Below are 24,016 nucleotides of genomic sequence, written 5' to 3' on the forward strand. Positions count from 1 at the left end.
TGATGAGGTTCCTCAAAGATCTGTCTACCATGTAATCAATCTCTCCAAAGTTAAATGCATGGGACCCTTGACTGATGTCTGGCAATGATCTCTTGGATCCCCCCTATGCAACCTGTGATGAAAGCAAAGGTACAAAAGTGGAGTGAATAGCAATAGGAGAACAAAATGCGGTTGGTTCTCCAATCGAAAACCAAGTTTCAAGCTTAGAAGAACATGGTGGAAGGCTGATCCTAGGAGTGCCCTAACTCCTAAAGGAACTAGTGAAGGTACAATAGCTGAAGGGTGGCAACAACATAACCTGGCCAATACTCTGCCTTTGATGAAGAACTGCAACTGTAAGCTGCTTCCACCTGGACCAACAAATGAGCATGGGCCGAGAGTGATGCAGTAACTCCCCATGAGAACACTTGGTGTTGATGTCACCAGCCCAATCTGAATCTTAATAGCTTCAAGCAGTGGTGCCTCAATGGTTTTGAGCCAAGAGAACTGTTACTTCTTTCTGAAAGGTGAGAAGGATCGAAGCTTGCTTGGAAGAGCTATGGCGGGAGAGCAAGAGCAAGAAAGAGAGACACAAAATGGGGCCTCTAACAGTCACAATGTGTGACTGGGCCTTCCTTTATTCAAACTGTCACTAAAAGAATAAAGAATAAAGTGATAGTGACGGGGGCCCGCCACCTGCAGTGTGCAGTGGCGGTACTGTCAGTGTAGTAATACACGGGCGGCTAGGCGGAGGCGCCTTTACCCCCAACAACCTCCCACATAAAGGCGAATCTGCCCCAGTGAGGAGTGAAAAGAAAAAGAAAAAGACAGTACAATGTACACATGTACGATGGGATGAGGAAAACTGTCATCTCATCCAATGCCCATCAATCTCCTGAGAAAGGCAAAGCGCTCAGTAGTAAGGCTTTTCGTGAGTAGATCTACGGGATTTTCATCAAAGAAGATCTTGACAAGGTCAACAGACTTGTCCTCCACGACCCCACATATGAAGTGATACCCCACCTCAATGTGTTTCGTCTTCGCACGGAAGACCGGATTCTTGGCTAGTTAAATAGCACTCATAGAATCCGAAATGCAACGTAGGTATAGTATCAATCCCAAGGTCATGAACCAAACGGCCCAACCATATGGCCTCCTTGAAAGCCTCAGTGGCTGCAACATACTCGGCCTCAGTGGTAGAGAGCCGTACACTTTTGAACCCTGGATATCCAAGCAACAACACCTCCAGCATAGGTGAATACATAGCCAGAAGTGGACTTCCTACTATCTGCATATCCTGCATAATTGGAGTCTGTGTACCCCACAACTCCAGTATCCTGGTTGCCATAGCAAATACACATATCTGCTGTGCCTTTCAGGTATCTCATGATACCCTTCACGGCATCCCAATGTTTCTTACCAGGTGTAGCCATATATATAGCGTGCCACAACACCAACGGCAAAGACAATATCTGGGTAAGTGGCTATCATGGCATACATCAAACTGCCCACAGCTGATGCATAAGGAATCTTGGCCATCTCGGCGCCCTCTGCTCATCTGTCTGCGGACAATTGGCCTGTGAAACCTTCACATAAGAAGGTAAAATGGACAGCCAATAGGCTTTACGTCCTGCATGCAAAAACGCTCAAGGACTTTATGAATGTACTCCCTCTGGAAAATGTAGAGTAGTCCTTGATGCCTGTGGCACTTAATGCACATACCAAGAATGTGAGAGGTCTATCCCAAATCCTTCATCTCAAAGCTCTTCTTCAACTGAGATTTAAGATCATCCAGCTCATCATGAGCTTTCTCTGCTATCAGCATATCATCCATAAAGTACCAAAATAAGCAATGAGCCATCACAGGCTTTCTTCATGTAAAGACACGGATCCATAGCACTCCTGTTGTAACCCTGTGACTACATAAAGGCATCAAACTTATGATACCACTCCCTAGGTGCCTTCTTTAAGCCATAAAGACTTTTCTTCAATTTGCACACTAGGTGCCCCTGCCAGGTTCTGCAAAGCCCTTAGGCTGCTCCATGTAAATCTCATCATGCAAATCCCCATGCAAAAATGTAGTCTTGACATCCATCTGATACACGTCCAAGTCAAGCTACGCGACTAAGGCCAAAACCAAGCGTAGGGTGGTCATCTTAACCACAGGAGAAAAGACTTCATCCAAGTCAACTCCATGCTCCTATTTAAAACCCTTAGCAATAAGTCTTGCCTTATAAGCCGGCTTGGGGTATTCAGGGATACTTTTCAGCTTGTACGCCCATTTACATGGCAAAGTCTTCTTGCCCTGAGGCAATGCAACCAAATCCCAAGTCATATTCTTATGCAAGGAGTCTATCTCAGACTACATAGCCCTCTTCCAAGAGTGACTGTCACCCCTACGCATAGCCTCAGCATAGGTGAGAGGCTCTCCTGCATCTGTAACCAAGACATAATGCATCGAGGGCTCAAATCTATCAGGTGGACGTCTATCTCTAGTAGACGTCTCACGGCAGGCTCTACGGCTGGTCCAACACCCTGGCCATGTGTACCAACTATTGCTGCAAGCTGTCCAACTGGTTGTGCAAGAGCACGTGGCTAATCCTGGAATATAACCCTACGTATCTCTACCACCTTCTCAAACTACCTATACATCTTGTCTTCATGGATAACTACAGATGACTTTCCGGGCTTGCGGATCCCAGAGGTGGTAACCCATCTCACATGTATCCCCATAGCCAAGGAAAATGCATTTGACACTCTTAGGATCCAACTTAGTACGCTTGTCTTTGAGCACATGGCAGAATGTCTCACATCCAAAGACACATAGATGCACAAGACGGAGGTTTTCCAGTCCATACCTCCTCTACAACCTAGAAATCCAACCACTAAAAGGTGATCTATTTATGACATGCACAGCTGTATTGACTGCCTCAACCCAAAAGCTCTTTGGTAATCTTGCATGGCTAAGCATACTGCGTACACCCTCCTGAAAGGTTCTATTCATCCGCTCAGCCAAGCCATTCTAAGGTGGAGTATAGGGAGCAGTCAACTGACGCTTAATACCCCTCTCATCACATAGTTGCTCAAAGCACGTAACACATATTCTCCCCCATTGTCAGTCCTAAGGCATTTCAGTCTATGCCAAGTCTGGTTCTCAACCAATGCAAGCAATCTCTGAAACACAGCCAAGACTTCTGACTTAAGCTTAATGGGGTAAGCCCAAACTTTACACAAAAAATCATCAATGAACGTCACAAAATACTTTGCATCACCTATAGACTGACAGGGCATGGGTCCACAGACATCCGAATGTACCAATGCCAAGGGCTCACTCATGTCTGTCCTACCAAACTTCTTATTTATGTGTATTCCTAGTCTGTCTGCCATAAAGACAATGCTCACATGAATCAAAACATGCGTAGTCAAGGAGCGATAAGTATTGCAAACCAAAGAGCATTTTCATTCCCTTCAAGGACATATGGCCCAACGGGCATACCAAAGAGATACATGTGGGATGAAACCCACTGACAAAACATAGCCAAGAGAGGACCCATCAACTACAAGAAAATAGAGACTACCAACTTTGACACCTCTAGCAAGCACAAGGCTGCCACAGATGATCTTCCAAGTAAAATTCCCAAATGAAACATGAAACCCAGCATCATCAAGTTGCCCTACAGACATAAGACTACGTGTAAGTGCAGGTACATGACATGCATAATCCTGTAATAGAAAAGTACTGCCAATAGAGAACTGCAGTCATATATTCCCAATACCAACAATAGCAAGTGACCTGTCATCACCCAAGCGAACTAAACCAAAGACAGTGCGATAGGAGTGGAACAACTCACGGCATAGTGTAACATGAAATGAAGCACCAGAATCCAAAAGCCAACACTGCGCATACATAGAGTGAACATCGGTCAACGACATAGTATCACAAGAAGTAGCTGCTAGTATGTACTCCCCATTGAAGTCATTAGTCTACATGACATTTATCTCGATTTTCACACTGGATTTCGCAGGCATAATATTGCAATCAAAGGACTTTTCATGTACTTTGTCTTTCTCCTTCTCTTTGTGTTTCTCATTGCACAACTTATGACACTATGGGCGTGTATGACCCTTCTTGCCGCAATGATGACATATCACATTAGCATTTCTCGCACGAGACTTGCTGCACGACTTACCACGTGGCTTGGACCTAGACTTCTACGAGTCTCTACCACGGTCATTCTTGCCATTACCATCTCTGCCTCTAACAGTCAAAGCATGCGATACACGAGAGGTATCCAAATTCTTATGGTTGATCTCTTCCTGCAGAAGAGCACTCTCTACATCAGGCAAGTTCAAAGAGTAACAGGAGCACATAAGGCAGTGTAGAATACATCCCATGACTCACTTAGAGTCCCAAGAAATAACAATGGAGTAACCTCATCATTAAAGGTAATACCCTACGAAGTCAAGTTCTTGAGAATAGCATGGAACTGGCTCAAATGAGCAGAAATTGTCATATTCTTCTTCATGCGCAAGTCCATAAGCTGCTTCAGTCAATACATCTGACTTGCTGGACTTTTCTTGTCATAGAGGTTTTTAATTTTATCCCAAAGCTGCCAAGCACTCTGTGCTTCCTTAACCACATTATAATGCACTTGTTCAGTGAGAGAGAAGATGAGGGTGGACTTGCATAACTCATCAAGCTCATCCCATTCGTCATCAATCATAGTTTCAGGCTGCTCGTCATGCATCCTTAGTGACTTTATTTGCGATTTCTACACCAATACCTACCAAACTTGGCTCTTCCAATAGGCATAATTCGTACCATCAAGCTTAGTGATGTTGAAGATAGCACTATCAGTGGAAAAAAAAACCCATAATGCAGTCCAAAACAGTACAGACAGTTCAAAACTGCTTGTTTTCTACTGTAAAAAGCCAAAATACCACCAAAACCAAGGCAAAATGACTACGAACTGATAGCTAATGATGCTGCCTACCAAGTACCATCAAAAGTACATAAAATCAAGATGATTTAGTATGAAAATTCCACATCAGTTTATGCATAAATGCTTGCTATAATAAATTACAGTCAGGTACAATGAGAACAAACTATAGGCAAAATCAATGCACCAAGTCAACCACTGACTGTCAAAGCATAACCAGCATCAAGCGGACATAAATCAACATATGACAGTCATACGAACATCGAGCAAACATCCAAGCATGTCAAACGAATCTGTCAGTAAGCCGGCACACCCCCTGTGTAATAGGGCAAAGTGTACACAACATTGGCAATACCTGACACAAAGAGGTGTATGCTCAAGGAGTGCAAAGCCCAAATTAGCCCAAGTACATGTGTGCGGACCACGGCATATCAACCATGCAACATCCAAGTAAAGAATATCCCAGTCTCAGAAGACTCAAAGCTCAGCAACATAGACCACCTGCTCAATGTCTGTCAAGCATCCAAACATGCTCCCACCGGCACAAAAGCCATATGGATCAAGCCAAGAAGCTCAAGAAAGGCATATGAAAGCACCAGTGATGAAAGATCCAAGACCAGATATCAATAAGACATCATGAGCATATAGGCTCTGTAGCCTCCAATTAGAGCATCCATAGACATCAACTATATCCCAAATACAACTCTGGCAAGCCAAGAAATATCCCAAGTGAGTTCCGGAAATCCAGATACAAGCCAAGACAAGGCACTAGTAGCAATCGGCTCTAAACAATGTAACTAGCATGTAGTAGTGGCATAGGCCAATCATGTCAAGACTGGTCAAACATAGGTAACATACATGCCATATGTACATCCAAGATGGAGCATCAAATACATTCCAAAGTTGAGCTCAAGCTCAAATGAAGATCCGGAACCAAAGACAAGCTCGATGTCGTACCCCGAATGTCAATACTTCATTGCATATCCCAAAGACATAGCCCGAAACCAATAGGCATAACCAAACATGAAGTAATAGGCTTCAACTCACTGTTGTACAGCAGTGATTTACTGTTCAAAACTGAGTATTTTCAGCAAGCAAATCAGTCCAAAATGATGGCATAACATGTGCCTTGTATCCCCCGAACAATCAGGCATTAATAGGTACCAAACCCGTTAAGTAGAAGTGCCCAAACAAGCATAGCATTAGATGCCAATGTTACTTCTGCATAACATGACTGTGGGACTGCTGTAAACAGTCCTGGAAATGTAGAGATCAGACCCAAATCCAATGCCAATGATCCAGCAAGCTTCAACACATGTTAGAGACCATTGTTGCCAAGTGCATTGCCAAGCCCGAAGAAGTATGACATAGCCATCACTGAGGAGTAGGTGTGCTGTTGTGTTATGCTGTCCAGATTAGCCAAAAAAATGGCACAAATTTGCTGATGTATGCTTCTATTACTGTACATCCACGTGGCCTCAATGATAATGATGAGAGGGTCCAAGGGGTGCCCAGGGAGGCACACAACAAGCCTCAAGTGCCAAAATGCAAGAGGGAGCAAGATACAAGCTCCAAGGGTTTGAGCTATGGCTGCCCTAATTGACTGCAACCTGAGAACTGAATAAAAGCGCTGAAAGAACACTTTAATACCTTTGTAGCAATGCCCTGAGGGTGCCTCAATAGGCTGGGAAGTTGCTCGAGAAGCCGGGGAGTGACGGAGGCTTGGGAAGGTCGGCTATGGCTGCCGAGGAGACCCAATGCTGTAGATATTTGAATGGAAGCTAAGAATGCCACGAACCAAGCTCGGGAAGTCAGGAAGCCTAGCTTTGATACCAGTTGAAAGGTGAGAAGGATTGAAGCTTGCTTAGAAGAGCTATGGTGAGAGAGCAAAAGCAAGAAAGAGAGCGACACAAAATGGGAACTCCAACAGTCACAATGTGTGACCGGGCCTTCCTTTATTCAAACTGTCACTAAAAGAATAAAGAATAAAGTAATGGTGACGGGCGCCCGCCACCTGCAATGTGCAGTGGCAAGTACTATCAGTGTAGTAATACACGGGCGGCTAGGCAGAGGCGCCTTTACCCCCAACACTCTTGTTACTAAAGTGCGCACACACAAGCCTGCCAATAAGTAATGAGAAGAGAAACTGTCTCACAGATGTGATAGAGAAGGAGATGTCCAGCCTAGTGCTGGCTAGCTATAAGGGACCCAACAAACTACAGTACCTGGTGCCATCCATCAGCTCTAAACCATCATCAAGCATGAGCTTGGAGTTCAAATACATTGTTAACAAAGTACAATTAGCAAACCAAATGTAGAAAGTTATAATGAATCCACCCTCCATAAACAATATATAAAGCATAAAGAGAATCAACTAGAGTACAGACACCTAGGAGTGGTCATAGAGTACAATTAGCCATGCCAATGTAGAAAATATAATCATCAAATCCTCCACATACAACATAATGCAGCATAAAAGAGAATCGACTGAATACAAATAAAAAGTTGCATCTAGCTAGGTGTAGACAAATTCCCATGAAAGGAGGCCTGCTTGAGGTTGTAAAGGGCGTTCTACAAGCAGAAAATATGATCTTCGTATCCTGCATTGACAAATCCCTTGAGTTGATTCACAAAAGATGGTGCACACTTCCACGTATAAAAACCAATTGGACACCTGTGACTAGAACACCAATATATCAAGGCCGACTTGCGGACAAAAAAGGATGCATGCCTTTCAATGTGGGCTAGATCCACTTGAACAAATAGTTACAATCAGCAAGATCGCTAAAAATGAAAAGTTTTTGCAATGTGTTAGTGACTAGGACACCAATATCAAGGCCAACTTGCATAGTAAAACAGTCAATGCCTTTTAGTGTGGGCCAGATTCGCTAGAATAAATAGTTACAATCAGCAAGATGGCTGAAATTGAAAAGTTTTTGCAATGTGTATAGGTAAATTGAAAGTTTAGAATGTGCATGTATTTGCATAACTCTCAATTTGGGATTTATATACTGTATTTTGAAATAATTTTCATATGATAACGAGATTGGGGATACCCAAACTTTAGGAACCTCAAATTGGCCTAACAATGCTAACCCTTAAGAGTACTTGAAAAATGAAGGATACCCGACATAATAAGTCCCCAACAGTGCTATATATATGCATTCATGGTGAATATAAAAATCCTTAAGGTTGAATACTGTTCTTGAACTTGAGAGTGCATGAAGTAAGAAAAGCCCCCCAATATAGTTAACACAAGTGCTATGAAAATTATATTTATTGTCAGCATACAAGAACCTCAAGGTTGAATAAAAGGGCCACATTTCTTGTCAACATACTGTTGCATATTATTGATATATGTAGTCCGGTCATTAGGCTTATCAAACATCTGGTTTACCTATATGAGCATCTCATGATCCAAATTCTCGCCTTGAAAAACATTAAACATCAACTAGAATTGTAAGTGATGAGCACTGATGATTTTTTAAACACCTTAAATGCAGATGGCGACTCCCAAATCCGGAAACCTAATTTTGAAACATTCAATCTTCCAGCCAGATTGGGAAAAGAATCTCCTTTAGACGCCCATATACTCAGCTGCACAAGCATGCATCAAGGTCAAGAAATACTTCCAGATTCACACAATAAATCAGAAGTATCCGAATACCAAATAAATTACATTCCTCTGAGTAAAATCCTCTTACCTCACCTGAAGCTCGCCCATCCGACCAATCCAAAGGTATTTCCAACAGCCTTTCCAATAACTGCCATTTGATCAAAACAATGATATGTGATACATTTTATCAAACAAAAGAGTAACTTTTGAAAAAGGCTACAAATCAAGCTGGGCTTCAGGTTGACAGTCTTAACTGGAGCAAACAAGTTATTTCCCTTCAATTTCACATGCCACTTCTGCTGCCGAGTATCTGCAAAGACTTTCACAAGAAGCCTGCCTCCGTCCCTTTCACGTGCCCATCCTGGCACTTTTGTCCGCCACGTATTAAGTTTACCAGCAATATGCACATCAATCTGCTCATATTTGTTCCCAAATTTTACTTGTCCATTGATCTTTTCCATCACTCTGAAAAATGAAGAGAGAAACTCAACTAGCATTCAACCAAAAGCCAATGTCACCAAAGTAAACATTAAGCGCTAACATGAAGATTCCACAGCATGTGAAAAAGCTTGGCTACACGATCTTGGAAAGTAAGTTCCTATAGAGAATCAAGAAAGCAGATTTAAAGAAAAGTTGTAAGATCCATCAAAATCTAGAAATTGTGAAAGCAGCCTTCCTCCTCTCATAGAGGGTGGTAATAACCTGATTAATCAATAATTAAAGCAAGCAATTGAAGCACATAAACTGAAAATAAAAATTTACCACTTACTCAAACAATGGACAGCTTGTTGGCCCCAAAACTGATGACCCTCATGGTATTTCTTTATCTTTTATTGCAAATGAATGGAGTACACTGAGATTCTTTAATCTCCTCTACTAATGCAAGTGCCTCTTGCTGTGATCAATGACCAGCAAGCCTTCAAACCAATTTGCCCTTGGCTTGCTCAGGAATTGGCCTTCCATTGTGCTCCTTGCGTGACAAATTCTACCCCAAATGTTTGTTGGCTTAATAGCCACTTGAATCTCTTGAAATCCCCAATTCTAATGACTGAAATTCAAGTCTTTATAAGCATGCTTCCCGAGGTCACTATCAAACCCAAATTTCTGTTGTAAATTAGGGTTTACCAACATAGATTCATCAAAATCTCCACCTCCCGTGGCTAGAACTGCTGGAATTTACTGAGAAAGGATGAGAAATGGCTAGAGGATGAGAGAGAATGCCATAGAGAGAGCAAATTCTGAATTTCATCACACCAAGATTTGATCAAATTGGCATCAACTAATATCTCAAGATCCTAGGTCCCACATTGTGAAATAACTAACTTGCACATATCATGTGCAAGTCACATTTGCACATTTGATTATCCTTTAGTCAAATGCTAAGCAAAGCATCAAAATTTCATATCCTCTTGAGACAAACCTTCCCCTTGAAATCCTTGCAATCATCCTTGATTGCACTACAATGTGCCAAAGCAAATTATATTGCCCTAAAATTTCCGTAAGGCATCATAGTAAAAACAATATCAACCACTATTGCTCAACCATGCTAATGCAAACACTTGCTGAAGAATTTCCAGCCAACAAAACCAAGACATAAGACTTATAAAGAATCCAAAACTTCTACCAAAAACTCATAGAATGCATCTCTCATTAGCATATCTCAACTATTCTAGCCAAACAACCATAGCAAAGCTAAAACTAAACATAAACCATGATTAAACTTTCAATGGCATTCATAATACATACTGCTATCCATAAAACAAATTGAATACCACTGACAACTGATAATCATCCAATAAAAATCAACGACTAATAATCAATCTTTGATGATCATACACTAATGTATACCATCCACACTAATGTTCTCTAATGCAAATGTATAGTTTCTAAGTTGTACGTGAAAAATCATACCATATGCATACCAACTATAGTGACTTATACACTGAATAGTGACCACATGGCAAACATATTGTCAGTACAATTGCTTGGATGCATGCCAAATACATCCAACGTCCATTATACATGAGAGTTGTCCATCACTAGGGAAGCGGAAGTGCTACCACCCCCTTGAGCATCAAGCAATACTCTGGACACTTGCTCTATTGGATCTAATTGAGCCTAATCCAAAGTCGGCTCTAGCTGAAAAGCTTGGAGGTAAAGCTGCAATAACTAAGGATGGTCTACGGAGTCGTCCTCTTCTTTCCACTTAGCATCCATTGGTGAATAATTTTGAGATTACATCAAATATCTTCTAGAAACTTTACCTTTGATCTTTCTCTCTTTATGTGTCAAACTCTGCTCAAGTACGAATATTTCATCCAGATCCTCAACCTCAAGCTGAATTTCAACAAATACATCCTCAAACACATCATCATGAAAAGGTCACAGCAAGCTCACATGAAAGGCATTGTGTATCTACCAATGTGGAGGCAATTTCAATCTATAAGCAATATCCTTGATCCTCTCCAACACCTAGAAGGGCCCAAAATATCTCAAACTCAACTTTAGATACAACCTCTCTCTACCTTTCATCTTTTTTAATCTTACCTTTTCAAAATGCAGCAACAAATAATCACCCTTTTCAAACTACAAAGCAGATCTATGGCGCTCAACTGCCTTTTTTTGCTTCTCTTAAGACCTCTGAAGAGCATCCTTAATCTTTGAATAGGCTACATCCATGTTTTCCACATAACGATCAGCCTCAAAGAAAATGTCTTTTGTGTGCAGAATAGAAAGTAGTTTATTGCCACTCTCCACAACTTCAAATGGAGCTTTGTCAATGGAGCTATACACTGTATTATTGTATGCAAACTCTACCAAAGGCAAATACAACTCCCACTATGGGTCGAACTCAAATATATAGCATCTCAAGAGATCAAACACTAGAATTTGCCTTTTCTAAACCGAGCATCAATTTGTGGATGGAATGACAAAGACAGCTTCAATGTGGTGCCCATGTTTTCAAATAGCTCCTTCCAAAACAAAATGGTCAACCGAGGATTTTGATCACTAATGATTGACTCTGGCATGCTATGATACTAACACATGTTGCAAAAATAAATGTGCCATATGATCAGCCTTTATTTTCTTCCTCGCGGAAATAAAATTTGCATGCTTATTGAACCTACAAATAATGGTCAATATCACATCATTCCTCATAGGTGTCTAAAACCAATCTTCCCTCTTGGATAGGGTGGTAAATAACCTGATTTAACACTAATTACAGCAACTATAAGATTAACATAAACTGAAAATGTAAATGTTACCACTTAATCTAGGAAATTGGACAACCTATTGGCTCCAAAACTTGGCACCCCTTGCGGTAATTATTTAACTTATATTGCAAATGGATGGAGTACAAATCAGATTCTTCAAACTCCACTACTAATCCAAGTGCCCCTTGTTGTCATAAATAACCAGCAAGCCTCCAAATCAATTTGGCCCTTAATTTGCCAAGGAATTGATCTTCACGCGTACTCCTTGGAAAATAAATTAGCCCCAAATTCAATGCCGGTTGGCTGGCCCCACAAATAGACAGCAGCAGTCCACCAACCCCTCTTCCCCATAGCTCAAAAATGCAAAAATGAGATTTCTTTCTCTTCATTCCCAATTCAACTTTCCCAAACTTATGTGGGCAAGTTTTGCCAAGTGGCTGCCTTTCAAACTAAATTTCCAGCATTATCCAGCCCTTTAAATTAATTTTCAGAATATAATTCTAAAAAATAATTTAATAAATATTTTTGTTCCTAAAAAACTAATATAATCAACCAACAATTAAATTAGCTAGGCCAATTTATCACCTCATTGATCCTAAGCACTCATTAGCCCAAAACTAGCATTAACTAATTAATTCATGCTAGTTCCCTAGTGTCACCACTAACACTAATGGCTAATTAAATATTCTAAGCCAAGTTCTAACACCCAGTACCACCCAGTCCGTACCTGTCAGGCATAACTTATTACAACTTTTACCTTTGGCACCAACTGATATCTTGGGGTCCTAGGTTCCACACCATGAACTAATTGACGTGCACCTCACATATGCAAGTCACATTTGCACATTTGATAGCTTTTAATCAAATGCTAAGCAAAGTAATAAAATTTCAAGTCCTCGTGACTGTGTCCTAGAAAGCTCAAAGATACAGTCCATAGCAATGCTCAAACAAGCCTTATCTAGAATAGGCAAGGGCTGCAATAAACCCAACATCCTTTGCTTATCATATTTCACTTTCTAACATACAATGCATGTGTTGACAAACTACTTTGCGTTCTCTCTCAAAGAAGGCCAATAAAAGAAGTGCTCCAATACCTTAACTTCACTTGTGTCAAAACCTCCACCAAGTTCTAGACCTTTGTCCCTCTAGACAATGAAGATTATTGGGACTGTCACATTACTGCCAAAAATGGTACATTGGCTGCATTTCCCTCATGACCAGCACTATAAGGGACATTTGCATGACCAACATCAATATCATGAATCCGAAATACAATGGAGCACATGTATGCATTGCCAAAGTCCCAATATCATGCCAACATTACTATACATGGGTTGAAACCAACCTTCCTCTGATAGGGTGGTAAATAACCTGATTAAGCACTAATATAAGCAACATAAAATTCATGTAAACTGAAAATGCACAATTAACCACTTTAATCTTGGACATTGGACACCTTGTCGACCCCAAAATTAGCACCCCTTGCTGTATTTCTTTAAATTATATCATCTCCTATGCTAATCCAAGTGCCTATTGCTGTCGAAATTGACTAGCATGTTGGGATGTAAAGGTCCTTTATTCACCTCTGTGTATCGTATATGTGTATTATTATGTTGTACGTGTGAATGCATCCTTGCGTGCCCCAAGTATAAATACATTTTATTCTGTGTGTACCAACACATTGTTGGTACACCCAAATCAGCTCGTACTCTCTTTCTGTCACTCTCACTCACTTGCACACTCCTGCAAATCTTCACGCTTCCTCTATATGCGCACTCACAACAATTAGTATAAAAGCCACAATGGTTCACGCAAGCCACAGGCATTAGTCACCAATTGCAAGCTCGACACGCGAGAAGCTGCCAACCAAGTTGCAGACTGACAAGCGCACGAAGGCGGACAAGATGGGACTTGCTCACGACCAGGACCAACGACAAGAAACAGGAGCACGCAGAGGCTCAGCGGCAGTCCCCAACGGGTAATGTGGGCTCCAGGCCAGCGAGCGATATGGGCCGTTTCTAATCACGCGTCGCGTGACGGGCCGTTGAACGGGAAGGCAACAGGTCGCGACACCAGTAGGCAGGCAACAGGAGGCATGGGCCCACTGCACGAACGCAATACAACGCATTTTTTTTAAATCAGAAATTCCAGCTCATTTTTTACTTCTTCTTCCGGGCATTCACACGCATAAGCACACATCTTAAATCCGTGCAAATCTGCTTCCACAAAGTTGGGGCTTTTCCCAGATTTGATGTTGTTTATGCTTGACAATTACATTTGTGTCAGAAATTGCATACATTGTGCATGTTGACCTCAGTTAAATTGAGGATTTTGCCAAATTTGTTGGAATTTTGCTCATCCAAGTAAAATTTCCTGACATTGGACCTAGAAAAATTGGGGCTTTTCATGTATTGATGAAATTTTGTTCAGCTGGGTAAGATTGCCTGACATTTATGCACTGTTGGACCTGGAAATTTGGGATTTTGTGCAGAATTTGGTAAATTTCTGCAGTATTTGCCCATGTGGTGGCTGGTTTATGTAAAAACAGCTAAGGGTTTATTGCTGGTTGGGCAAGAACAGCACTGTATTTGTTGGTTTAAGCTTGTGCTCTTGCAGTTCAGTGCATTTACACTTGTATTTGCGATAAAAATGGTTGCAACTTCTTCCAGAGTTGACATTGAGAGTCTGATGGAAATCAAACGGTTTGATGGTCAGGGTTTTGACCTTTGGAAAGACCGTATGCAGGGCATATTGTTCTTGAAGGATTGTGAGGATGCTTTGTAGGAAGATAAACCCGCACAAATGTCTGATGCAAATTGGGCCAAAGTCAACAAAAAGGCCGTGGCTTATATAAAGATGGGTGTCACTGATGAAATTTTGACAAACATTGAGGGCTTAGATATTGGTCATGCAATATGGGAGAAATTGAAAACTACCTATGAGATTACCACACCTGTTAAATAGGTGCATTTAATACACAAGTTGGTGAATATGCGGGTCAATGAGTCCAAGCCTGCATCTGAGCACTTGAGTGCATTTACTGGTATTTTAAATCAGTTCAAGGATGCCAATTTGGATTTTGATGATAAGTTGAGGGCGATCTTTCTGATCATGACACCGCCTGATTCTTGGGAGACCTTGGTAGTTTCTCTCAGTAATAACCCCAATCTCTCATATGATGGTGAGAGGGGTTCAATCTTGAATGAAGAAATTAGACGTAAGTCTAGTAAAGAAGGCAGCAACTCAGCTCACAATGTTAGAGGCAAGGCTGAAAAGAAAAATGCAAATGTTGGACAGAGAAGCAAAAGCAAGAGCAAAGGAAAAGAAAATAGTGATGTTACTTCCAATCAGTGTGGTCGGAAGGGCCACAAGAAGCCTTATTGCAGATACTACAAGAAGGAACAAGAGAGAAATAAGACTGCAAGAGACAAAAAGAAGAAAGGGGATAAGACAAATGTATCTGAGGCAGCCAAAGGCAAGGAAAAGGCCAATGTGGCCTCTAGTGTAGTCATAGAGGAGCTCTCGGATACAGAGGTTGATGTACTATGTGCAGTAGATTATGATACCCTTGTATGTCACATGTAAGATATGCAGATTACCAAGGCTGATGTGATTGATGCACTTTTGTCAGTTGATGATGGTGTCACTCAGACTTGGATTGTAGACTCTCGTGCCTTTTTCCATGTAACTCCTTGCTTGGAGTGTTTTGCTATGTTCAATGCAGGCAGTTATGGAAAAGCATATCTTGGAAATAACCATGCTTGCAACATTGATGGGATAGGCACTGTACACTATCCTATGTGCCTCGCATCAAGAAGAGTTTACTATCTGTTGGATAGCTAGACTTGCATGGTTACACTACACTGTTGGTGGTGGTTTGTGGAAATTGAAAAAGGGTTCCATGCTAATTGCAAAAGGAACCAAGAAGGGCACTTTGTATTGTCTGCATTGTAAAGCTTTGAATGGTAAGTTTCTTGCAGTTGCTGAAATTGGCTATCATTTGGAGTTGTGGCACAAGAGATTAGGCTATATGAGCTAGAAAGGACTTGATATCCTTATCTCCTTGAAGAGGGTTGATGGAAAAGGCTCTAAACTTGATTTTTGTAATGACTGTCAATTTGGAAAGCAAATTAAAATTTCCTTTTACTCTAGTGTCTCCCGTAAGTCCAATGTCTTGGACTTAGTGCATTCTGATGTATGTAGTATACCCGTGAAATCGTTGGGTGGTGCTTTGTCCTTAGCTGATCTTTTCAAATTCCTCTTTCTCTTGCAAGTCATCAACTTTAAGAGGCCTAGAAGTGTTAAGAGATTTATTCATCCCCTAGAGAGGCATTGTTAGACTACTGTTGTACAATTAGTTCTCTTGAACACAACTGTGCATTTCTTTTTATCAAGTCAGACAGTTCTATGCAATCTACAAGCATTTATCAGCTTCACCACAAAGTTGAGCAAGCTTAGCATGTTGCGCAAGTTGCCACGCGGCAGCTGACAGTGCTGCTAAAAACATTTTTCTCATTACTTTATTCAGCGATTGCAGTTTTGCAGGCAGGTTGCCACATGGCAACTGATAGTGCTGCACAACATTTTTCTCATTATTTTATTCAGGTGATCGCAATTTTGTAGCAGTCAGCCAATTTAAACTCTGACCAACCCAATCATTTTATTATATTTCTTTACGCCTATTTATAGGCAGCCTGCATAGGTGGCACTTGTCCTTTTCAATTGGAGAGACAGATCGGGATTCGGCTTGCGGAGATATTTTGATAGCCCGTTTGTATATTTTCCTTCTCCATTTCAGCATTTATTTACTGCAAATTTCTGTGTTCTACTCTCTCCCTCCTCTCTCATGTTCATTGTCTTTCAATCTTATCCATACGCTTCTGCATTTGCTGCACTCTGACATGGTTTCAGAGCATGTCATCAGAGCAAATTGAAGGGCTGATTGATCAAGGGCAAACCTGAACAGGAGCTTTCAGCACAAACAAAAGTTTGTGTTTTCAGCATTCAGAAGCTCAGGCGAATAGGTGAAGCATAGGAAAGAAGCAAAGTTGTTTCTTCTTGTGAAGTTTTGCTGTTCATGAAAGAGAGAAGGCCGCGTTTTCAGCATCATTTGCGGATTCAAAGGGGGTTGCCCTTGTTTTTGTGCATGTTATTCACGTGACAATGTCTTCCAAGATTGACGTGGAGTTTTAAGCTATTATGGACTATAAGGTCCCCGTGTTTCTGGCTCTTCCTTCAAATTAGAAGCTCAATGGGGAGAATTACCATATTTAGCAAGTAATGATGCTTGCCATCTTGGAGTCCTATGATTTGGCAAAACTCGCGCTGAGACTATAGAGTGAGTGTCCTATAGCTCGCGATCCTTCCAAGCTTTCTGCTGATGATGAGAAAGTTGAGTTGCTCAAGGTACAAGCACATTAGGATAATCCAAATGCCCACATCCGTTCTTCTCTCTAGGCTAGCTTTGGAGTCTTCAAGATAGCTTGTAGCAGAGGGAGATAGCCAGTGTTGGTACGCACATATGAGCACATGGCTGAACTTGCATGCCATGAATATAGACAGATTGCCACCATTCGATTACAGTCTTGATTGTCCCACTTTGAGTCTCACCCGTTCAGAGTTGAATAGAGTGATCACAGTAGATATCACTAAAGTGGAGACAAAGAGGATTTGGTCCAAGTCCCCCTTTCCCATTAGGCACGAAGATGGCACAATACCAGTGTCACTTCTTGCATCTTTCCCATGATGGTCTCATAGTGAGGCCGAGATATATGGATGCTCAACTCTCTCATGGGCTTCGAGTTGCTATTGGATAGATCCGCACCTCATCACATCAGCTAATTATTGAGACAAGTCAACAGAGTCGTGTTGCAGTAGATGAGAGGATATACCAACTTGTGAATGGGAGCCAAAGACGAAGGAGCACTACATTTGTAGATGTACTATATACTACGATATCCGAGGCCGCTACCATTGCCTCTTTAAGCAGGGCTTTAGACCATTGAGACAGGTGATGGACTATGATGACCAGAGATGTCTGGGTCTTTTCTTATTGAAGCTCCAACGGCGCAAAGTAGCATTGTTATAGAATCGAAGCCAATCTCAGCCACGTCCACACCTCCAAAGAGTAGTTATAGACTTTTTTAGTATAGCTAACCCCCGGCCACTACCACCTTAGACACTACATCTCCTACTGATAGGCACCATTGAGGGACATCATCAGGTGGCATCACAGTAGACTGAGCTACAGCGTTATGCGTAGCACGACACCCTATTGTACCTGCTCGACAACATCGCATACTCATATGCGACACATTTGTGCCATAATTGCTCGCTACAGACGAAGATCACCATGCTGACTCAATCAAAGATAGCTGGCAAAGTTTTGGTGGCTTCCATAGACTAAGAGGGAGATACTCTATACTCTTTGCTTATTTTTCATAGATAGCTGGAAAAGTTTTGGTGGATTCCATAGACTAAGAGGGAGATACTCTATACTCTTTCCTTATTTTTCATTTCTCATTTCAGTTTATCATGTAGATCTAGACATAATTTTGTTTTTCTTCTCTGATGAGAGATGATGATACCAGTTGTATTGGTTATGGTCTCATAGGCCATCCTAGCCTTCTAGACACGTTAATAAATCTTTATTTCCTTCCTTCTCTCTCTCTCTAATCACTCTCCATTCAGAAAACAATCTCATTTACATAGATTTCAGGTATTTTAGCTTGCTGCCCACACCCCGGACGCGGAGGACATTGCGGTCCAAGCTGGTCATTGCTGTCTATTACACTCTAGTGCCTGTTTCCAACCTACCACACTGTTCGGAGCTGATTTTAGCATACTGACTGCTGTTGCTGGTTTTTCTTGCGTTTTTAATCTTTCTCTCTCCTACAGCCTGCGTTTTTAGTATTTCTCTCTCCTCACCTACATTTTTAGTCTTTCTCGCTCCTACACTACCATCTACATCAGATCCTTCTTGGCCGCATTTGCTAGAGTTTGACATCCAAAGGCTGCCTTGCTACGATTCAAGATCCATTCAAAGTATGACAGACTCTCCAGCTCATTATTTCTACCCTAATCCTTGAGATACATGAGTTCGAGGTTCAGTATTCATTCACTGCATGGTGTGTTTACTACATGAGCATTGTATATTTAGTAGTCATATCATTTCATTTATTCATTGTATTCATTGTCTTTGAGTCACCCTAACCCTAACTATGTTCTTTTATTAATCTGTGCTTAGACATACGATTGTTATTTATGTTTCTCTGTTAGGGTATTTCTTTACATGGTATCAAAGTCTGGTAATCTCTGAGAAACCTAGGCCTTTGATCTAAAAGCTCTTTGCACATGCAAGAACAACAATAGGTTCAAATGACTTCGAACACAACAACACCAATTCAGTCTCCAAAACCAACTATGCCTAGAACCGAGCGAGAGTGGGCAGATCAGCTTGCTCAACAAAGTTCCGACATGATGAAAGACACTTCTAACCACACAGAAGAAAAGCTATACAAGTTATCCACTAAAGAATATCATGTGATCATGGCTTTTAGACGGAAGAAGATTGAGGAGCTCGATCGAATGATTGCCCTTCAAGAAAAGCTACTCAATGAAGGTATGCATGAATTTCTCTCTTCAGATGTTGCACATAAATCTGATGATATTGCAGGGCCGTCGAGACCTCCATCAAGGATGGGTCCCCCTTTTGGAGAAAGAGATCCAAAGTATATTCCATTCTTTCATCCTCTTCCATTCACTCAGATGCAATGTACTTTAGATTCGTCTTTTGTTCCTTCATCTTTTACCTCTTCTACTTTGCAATATACTAGTAGAAATCGTGAGGAAGAAAAAGTACAATCCGTTGACTACGGAAAAGATTCTCTTGAGGATCAATTCTTGTATGTTAACACACATCGTGGGGATTATAAGAAAAAGCTAGGCGCCTCTTCTTCTACCCTTCCTTCTTTTCAGTTTACTTCTCAAAATTAGAATGAATTTGTTGTTCCTATTTCTACATTGCATGGTGCATCATCATCATCATCATTTCATTTTCAATCATTAAATGGTAAAATTGAACAAAATACATCTGCACCTTTCACACCACAAATTCAAAACCCACCCATCCCACCACATTCTTCTGCTACTTCTGCACTTCCATTTACACCATTTACATTCCCTTTTCAAATACCTTATCTTGCACTACACATCACACCAGGGAATTATCGAAACATAGGTACCGCCTTTCGGATCTCATCCTTTCCCCAGTCGAGTGGTGTTCTACCTTCTCACACACTTTCGGAATCATTGCAACATGGGTATCCCCCCCAATCTCTCCCAAGTGTGGATCAGTTGGTACCTCAACTTGCCTCCATAGCATTACCTAGTGGACCTTCTAGTCATTCTGTTGTGCCCCTGCCAGAACTTTGGGCAAGGCTTCCATGTCCCAGTGCCTCCACCTCCATCGCCACCTTATGGAAACATTCATGTTCCAATGCCTACGCCTCAATCGGCACTCATTGGACACTCACAGCCTAATTCAGCCTATCCACTCTTCCCCTTCCTCCTTCCTATCGGCCAACTCCACTACCACCCTCTTACCCTCCCTATCCATATTACCCCACTTTCCCGACACCTCATGGTTCTACCTCATCTTCAATCAACCATGCATTTAATGACAAGACTCATTTCAACGGGTCAAACTTTACCCTTGGTCGAATCTGATGAGACATGTCCTTGACTCACAAAATGTAGTGACTAGGAGGCACAAAGATCGAGACAGTCGGTGTTCCTTACGCGCGGAGATATAGAGAGTGAGAGAGAGCAGAGTAGAGAGTGTGTACGTTTTGGGGGTACAATGACGAGTGTACCTCTTTAGGTTTTTAGATAGATATATATGTGTAAGTACAAGTGCTAAGGGTGTGTCCACACCCAAACACATTTAAAGGCACGAGGGTCTTTATTCCCAACAACCTCCCACCTAAAGGCAATGTGCCTTAAGAGGAGAAAAGAATTAGCTAAGTCTATGTATATACAAAGCTGAAATACATATATCTATCCAACTCCCATCATCTGTCGGCAATGAGCAAACCGCTCTGCTGGAAGACCCTTCGTGAGAAGGTCTGCAGGATTATCATCTGTTTGCACTTTGACAAGGTCAATGCTTTTGCTGTCAAGTACATCTCTAAAAGTTGTGCTTCACATGTATGTGCTTTGTCTTTGCATGAAAGACATGATTCCGTGCTAGCATGATAGCACTCTGACTATCACAATGGAGAACAGGTAACTCCGTGGTGCCAAGCTCTCCCACCAGAAGTGAAAGCCATAAAGCCTCCTTGCATACCTCAATGACAACCACATACTCTACCTCTGTAGTAGACAATGCAACACACTTTTATAGCCTGGAGATCCAAGAGACTGCTCCTCCTATGAAAGTAAACACATACTCAGAAGTGGACTTCCTGCAATCCGCATGAACAACATAGTCTACATTCGTAAAGCCAACAACAGATGCCTTTTGCTCCCCAAAGCAGATGCACAACTCCTTTGTGCCTTCGAGGTATCTCATAATACCTTTCACTGCATCCCAATGTTTCTTGCCAAGGGTTGCCATGTATCTGCTAACCACTCCCACTGCAAAGGCAATGTCAACACGTATAACAACTATAGCATACATCAAACTGCCAACAGCTGAAGCATATGGTATCTTAGCCATTTCAACCTTCTCATCATCAAATGTAGGGTTGTCCTCTGCACTGAGTTTCACATATGGAGGCAATTGAACCCCAATTGTTTTCCTCCCCTCCATATTGAAATGTTGCAAAACCTTGGAGATATACTCCTGCTGAGATAGATAGAGTAAGCCTATTGACCTATCTCTGAGTATTCGCATGCCAAGAATGTGATTTGCATCACCAAGATCCTTCATGTCAAAGCTGCCATGAACACTTTGCTTTAGTGAGTCCAAGGCATAAGTATTCCTGCCAACAATCAGCATGTCATCAACATAGAGAACCAAGATAATTAGGCTGCCATTTATTGCCTTCTTAGTGTACAAGCAGTGATCTACTTGACTTCTATAGAAACCTTGAGATTGCATAAATGTATCAAATTTATGATACCATTCTCTTGGTGCTTATTTCAGCCCATACAAACTCCTTTTGAGTTTACATAACATCTTCTCTTTCCCTTTTTCCACAAACCCTTCAGGCTATTGTATATATATATGTCTTCATGCAGATCACCATGTAAGAATGCAGTCTTTACATCCATCTGTATGAGCTCCATATCTTCAGCTGCAACCAAGCCCAAAATGGTTCTCAATGTAGTCATTTTGACTACAGGAGAGAAGATCTCATCAAAGTCAATTCCATGTTCCTCCTTGTACCCTTTTGCAACCAATCTTGCTTTGTACTTTGGTGAGGAACCAGAAATAACCTTCATCTTGTAAACCCATTAGCATGGGCAGCCCTTACACATAATAAGGCTTTAGCTTAATAAAGTTAACTTTAGTCTTGAACTCTACCCCTTGTAAATCTGCTAGAAGGGCCGTAGAGCCATTCTTTCCTAAACGCACAATCTTATATGGCCCATCCCATTTGGGTTCCAATTTTCTTGGAAAGAGCTCCCGACGAGCATCATAATACAGCACTAACTAACCTTTCGCAAATTTATACTTCTTAGCTCAAAGATCACGAAGGGCTTTCATTCGCCTCTTCCCTACTTCTTGATGTAGCAAAGCTTGCAATCCAAACTCATCAAATATGCTAAAGAAGTATACCATTCCGGTAACGCTTCTTCCTCTCCCAATGAATGATTGAGGGCAAAACGCACAGTGGGGAGCTCTATTTCTAGTGGCAAAACACACTCCTCCGATGTGTTTTCTGCCCTTAAGGCAACTGCACCAAGTCCCAAGTGCCATTTTTCTCAAGAGATTCCATCTCTGACAACATGGCTTTATACCATTTGTTGCTGTCCTGTATGTCCATTGCTTCCTTGAAGTAAGACGGTTCAACACAGTCCGTCAACATGACATAATCAGCCACATTATTTGCACCACGAATGAATCTATCAGGTTGTCTAGTAGCCCTAGATGACCTCCTAACCCTATGATCATTGTTTGCTGGCTGTTGAGCATTTTCAGCTTGCTATCCTAGCATTTCAGCCTGCAAATCAGCATTAACAGCTTGCTGTCCTGGCTGTCCCTGCACATGTAGTGGCTCATTATCATGGGCAATAGCTGGTTGATTATTTCTAGCATTAATTTCTGCATTTACAGGTTCATTTACAGCAAGTATTTGATGCTGTACAGCAAGCACATTTTGTTGTCCAAAATGTATTTCTTCCTGGGATATAACCCTACGGACCTCCTCAGTCTTTTAGGGTTGTTTATGCATGCGATCTTCCCAGAAGATAACATCATTGTTGCGTACTACTTTCCTTTTCTCGGGATCCCGCAGTCTATACCCCATTTCACCCTCGTCACCATATCCTAGGAAAATGCATTTACAAGACTTTGGCTCAAGTTTGCTGTGTTTTTCTTTACGAATGTGCACAAAAGCCTCGCAGCCAAACACTTTTAGGTGAGTATATGAAGGTGGCTTGCCCGACCACGCTTCTTGGGAAACTCCCTCCCTCCCCCCCAAAGACCTGTTTGGTGACCGATTAGTCAAGTGTACGGCTGTCATAACAACCTCTGCCAAAAACCATCGGGTAATGCAGCATGAGACAGCATTTTACGGACCTTATCTTGTATGGTCCGATTCATACACTCTGCAACTCCATTTTGGGGTGGATTATGAGGGGCAGTGAGCTCCCTCTTTATCCCTTTGCTATCACAAAATGCCTGAAAGGCCTTGGATACATATTCCCCACCATTATCAGAGCGAAGACACTTGAGTATCTTATTCGTTTGATTTTCAACCAATGCCAAGAATTTTTTAAACTTGTCAAGCACTTCATCCTTGCTACGAATAGGATAAACCCATACCTTTCGTGTAGCATCATTGATAAATGTGACAAAATATTTATTTTCCCCTAAAGAGAATCCTGGCATCTGACATACATCTGAATGTACTAACTCTAGAGGAGAAGATTTCAAAGAAATAGATTTTTTGTGAGACATCTGTGCATGTTTACCATAAATACAGTGATCACAATGCTCAAAATCAGCATAACGAAGACAAGGCAAGTAACCCAAACGAGAAAGCACTTTCATTCATGTTTGACTCATGTGTCCCAACCGACCATGCCACAAAGAAACG

The 24,016-nt window shown here is 41.5% G+C and overlaps 1 protein-coding gene across 5 annotated transcripts in view; it reads right to left on the reverse strand.

The window, feature by feature from the left end:
• Positions 1-24,016, reverse strand: part of EMB2410 (embryo defective 2410) — a 187,221-nt gene that overhangs the window by 125,937 nt on the left and 37,268 nt on the right. For 4 of the 5 annotated variants that reach the window (XR_015690932.1, XM_087678344.1, XM_087678346.1 and 1 more), the window contains exons 2-4: positions 8,790-9,000; positions 8,624-8,683; positions 8,412-8,516 (exon numbers count right to left, since the gene is read on the reverse strand). Coding sequence is in view for 4 of the 5 variants with exons in the window: in XM_087678344.1 (XP_087534470.1) it covers positions 8,412-8,516; positions 8,624-8,683; positions 8,790-9,000 (376 nt within the window). In the remaining variant the exon portion in view is untranslated. Of the gene's footprint in view, positions 1-8,411; positions 8,517-8,623; positions 8,684-8,789; positions 9,001-24,016 lie in introns of those variants that run through there. The other variant, XM_087678347.1, reaches the window with a different exon arrangement.

Source organism: Lygodium microphyllum, chromosome 5 (genome assembly GCF_053477565.2).
Source record: "Lygodium microphyllum isolate KBCC chromosome 5, Lygodium_microphyllum_v1.1.10, whole genome shotgun sequence".
In the NCBI taxonomy this organism is placed as follows: Eukaryota; Viridiplantae; Streptophyta; class Polypodiopsida; order Schizaeales; family Lygodiaceae; genus Lygodium; species Lygodium microphyllum.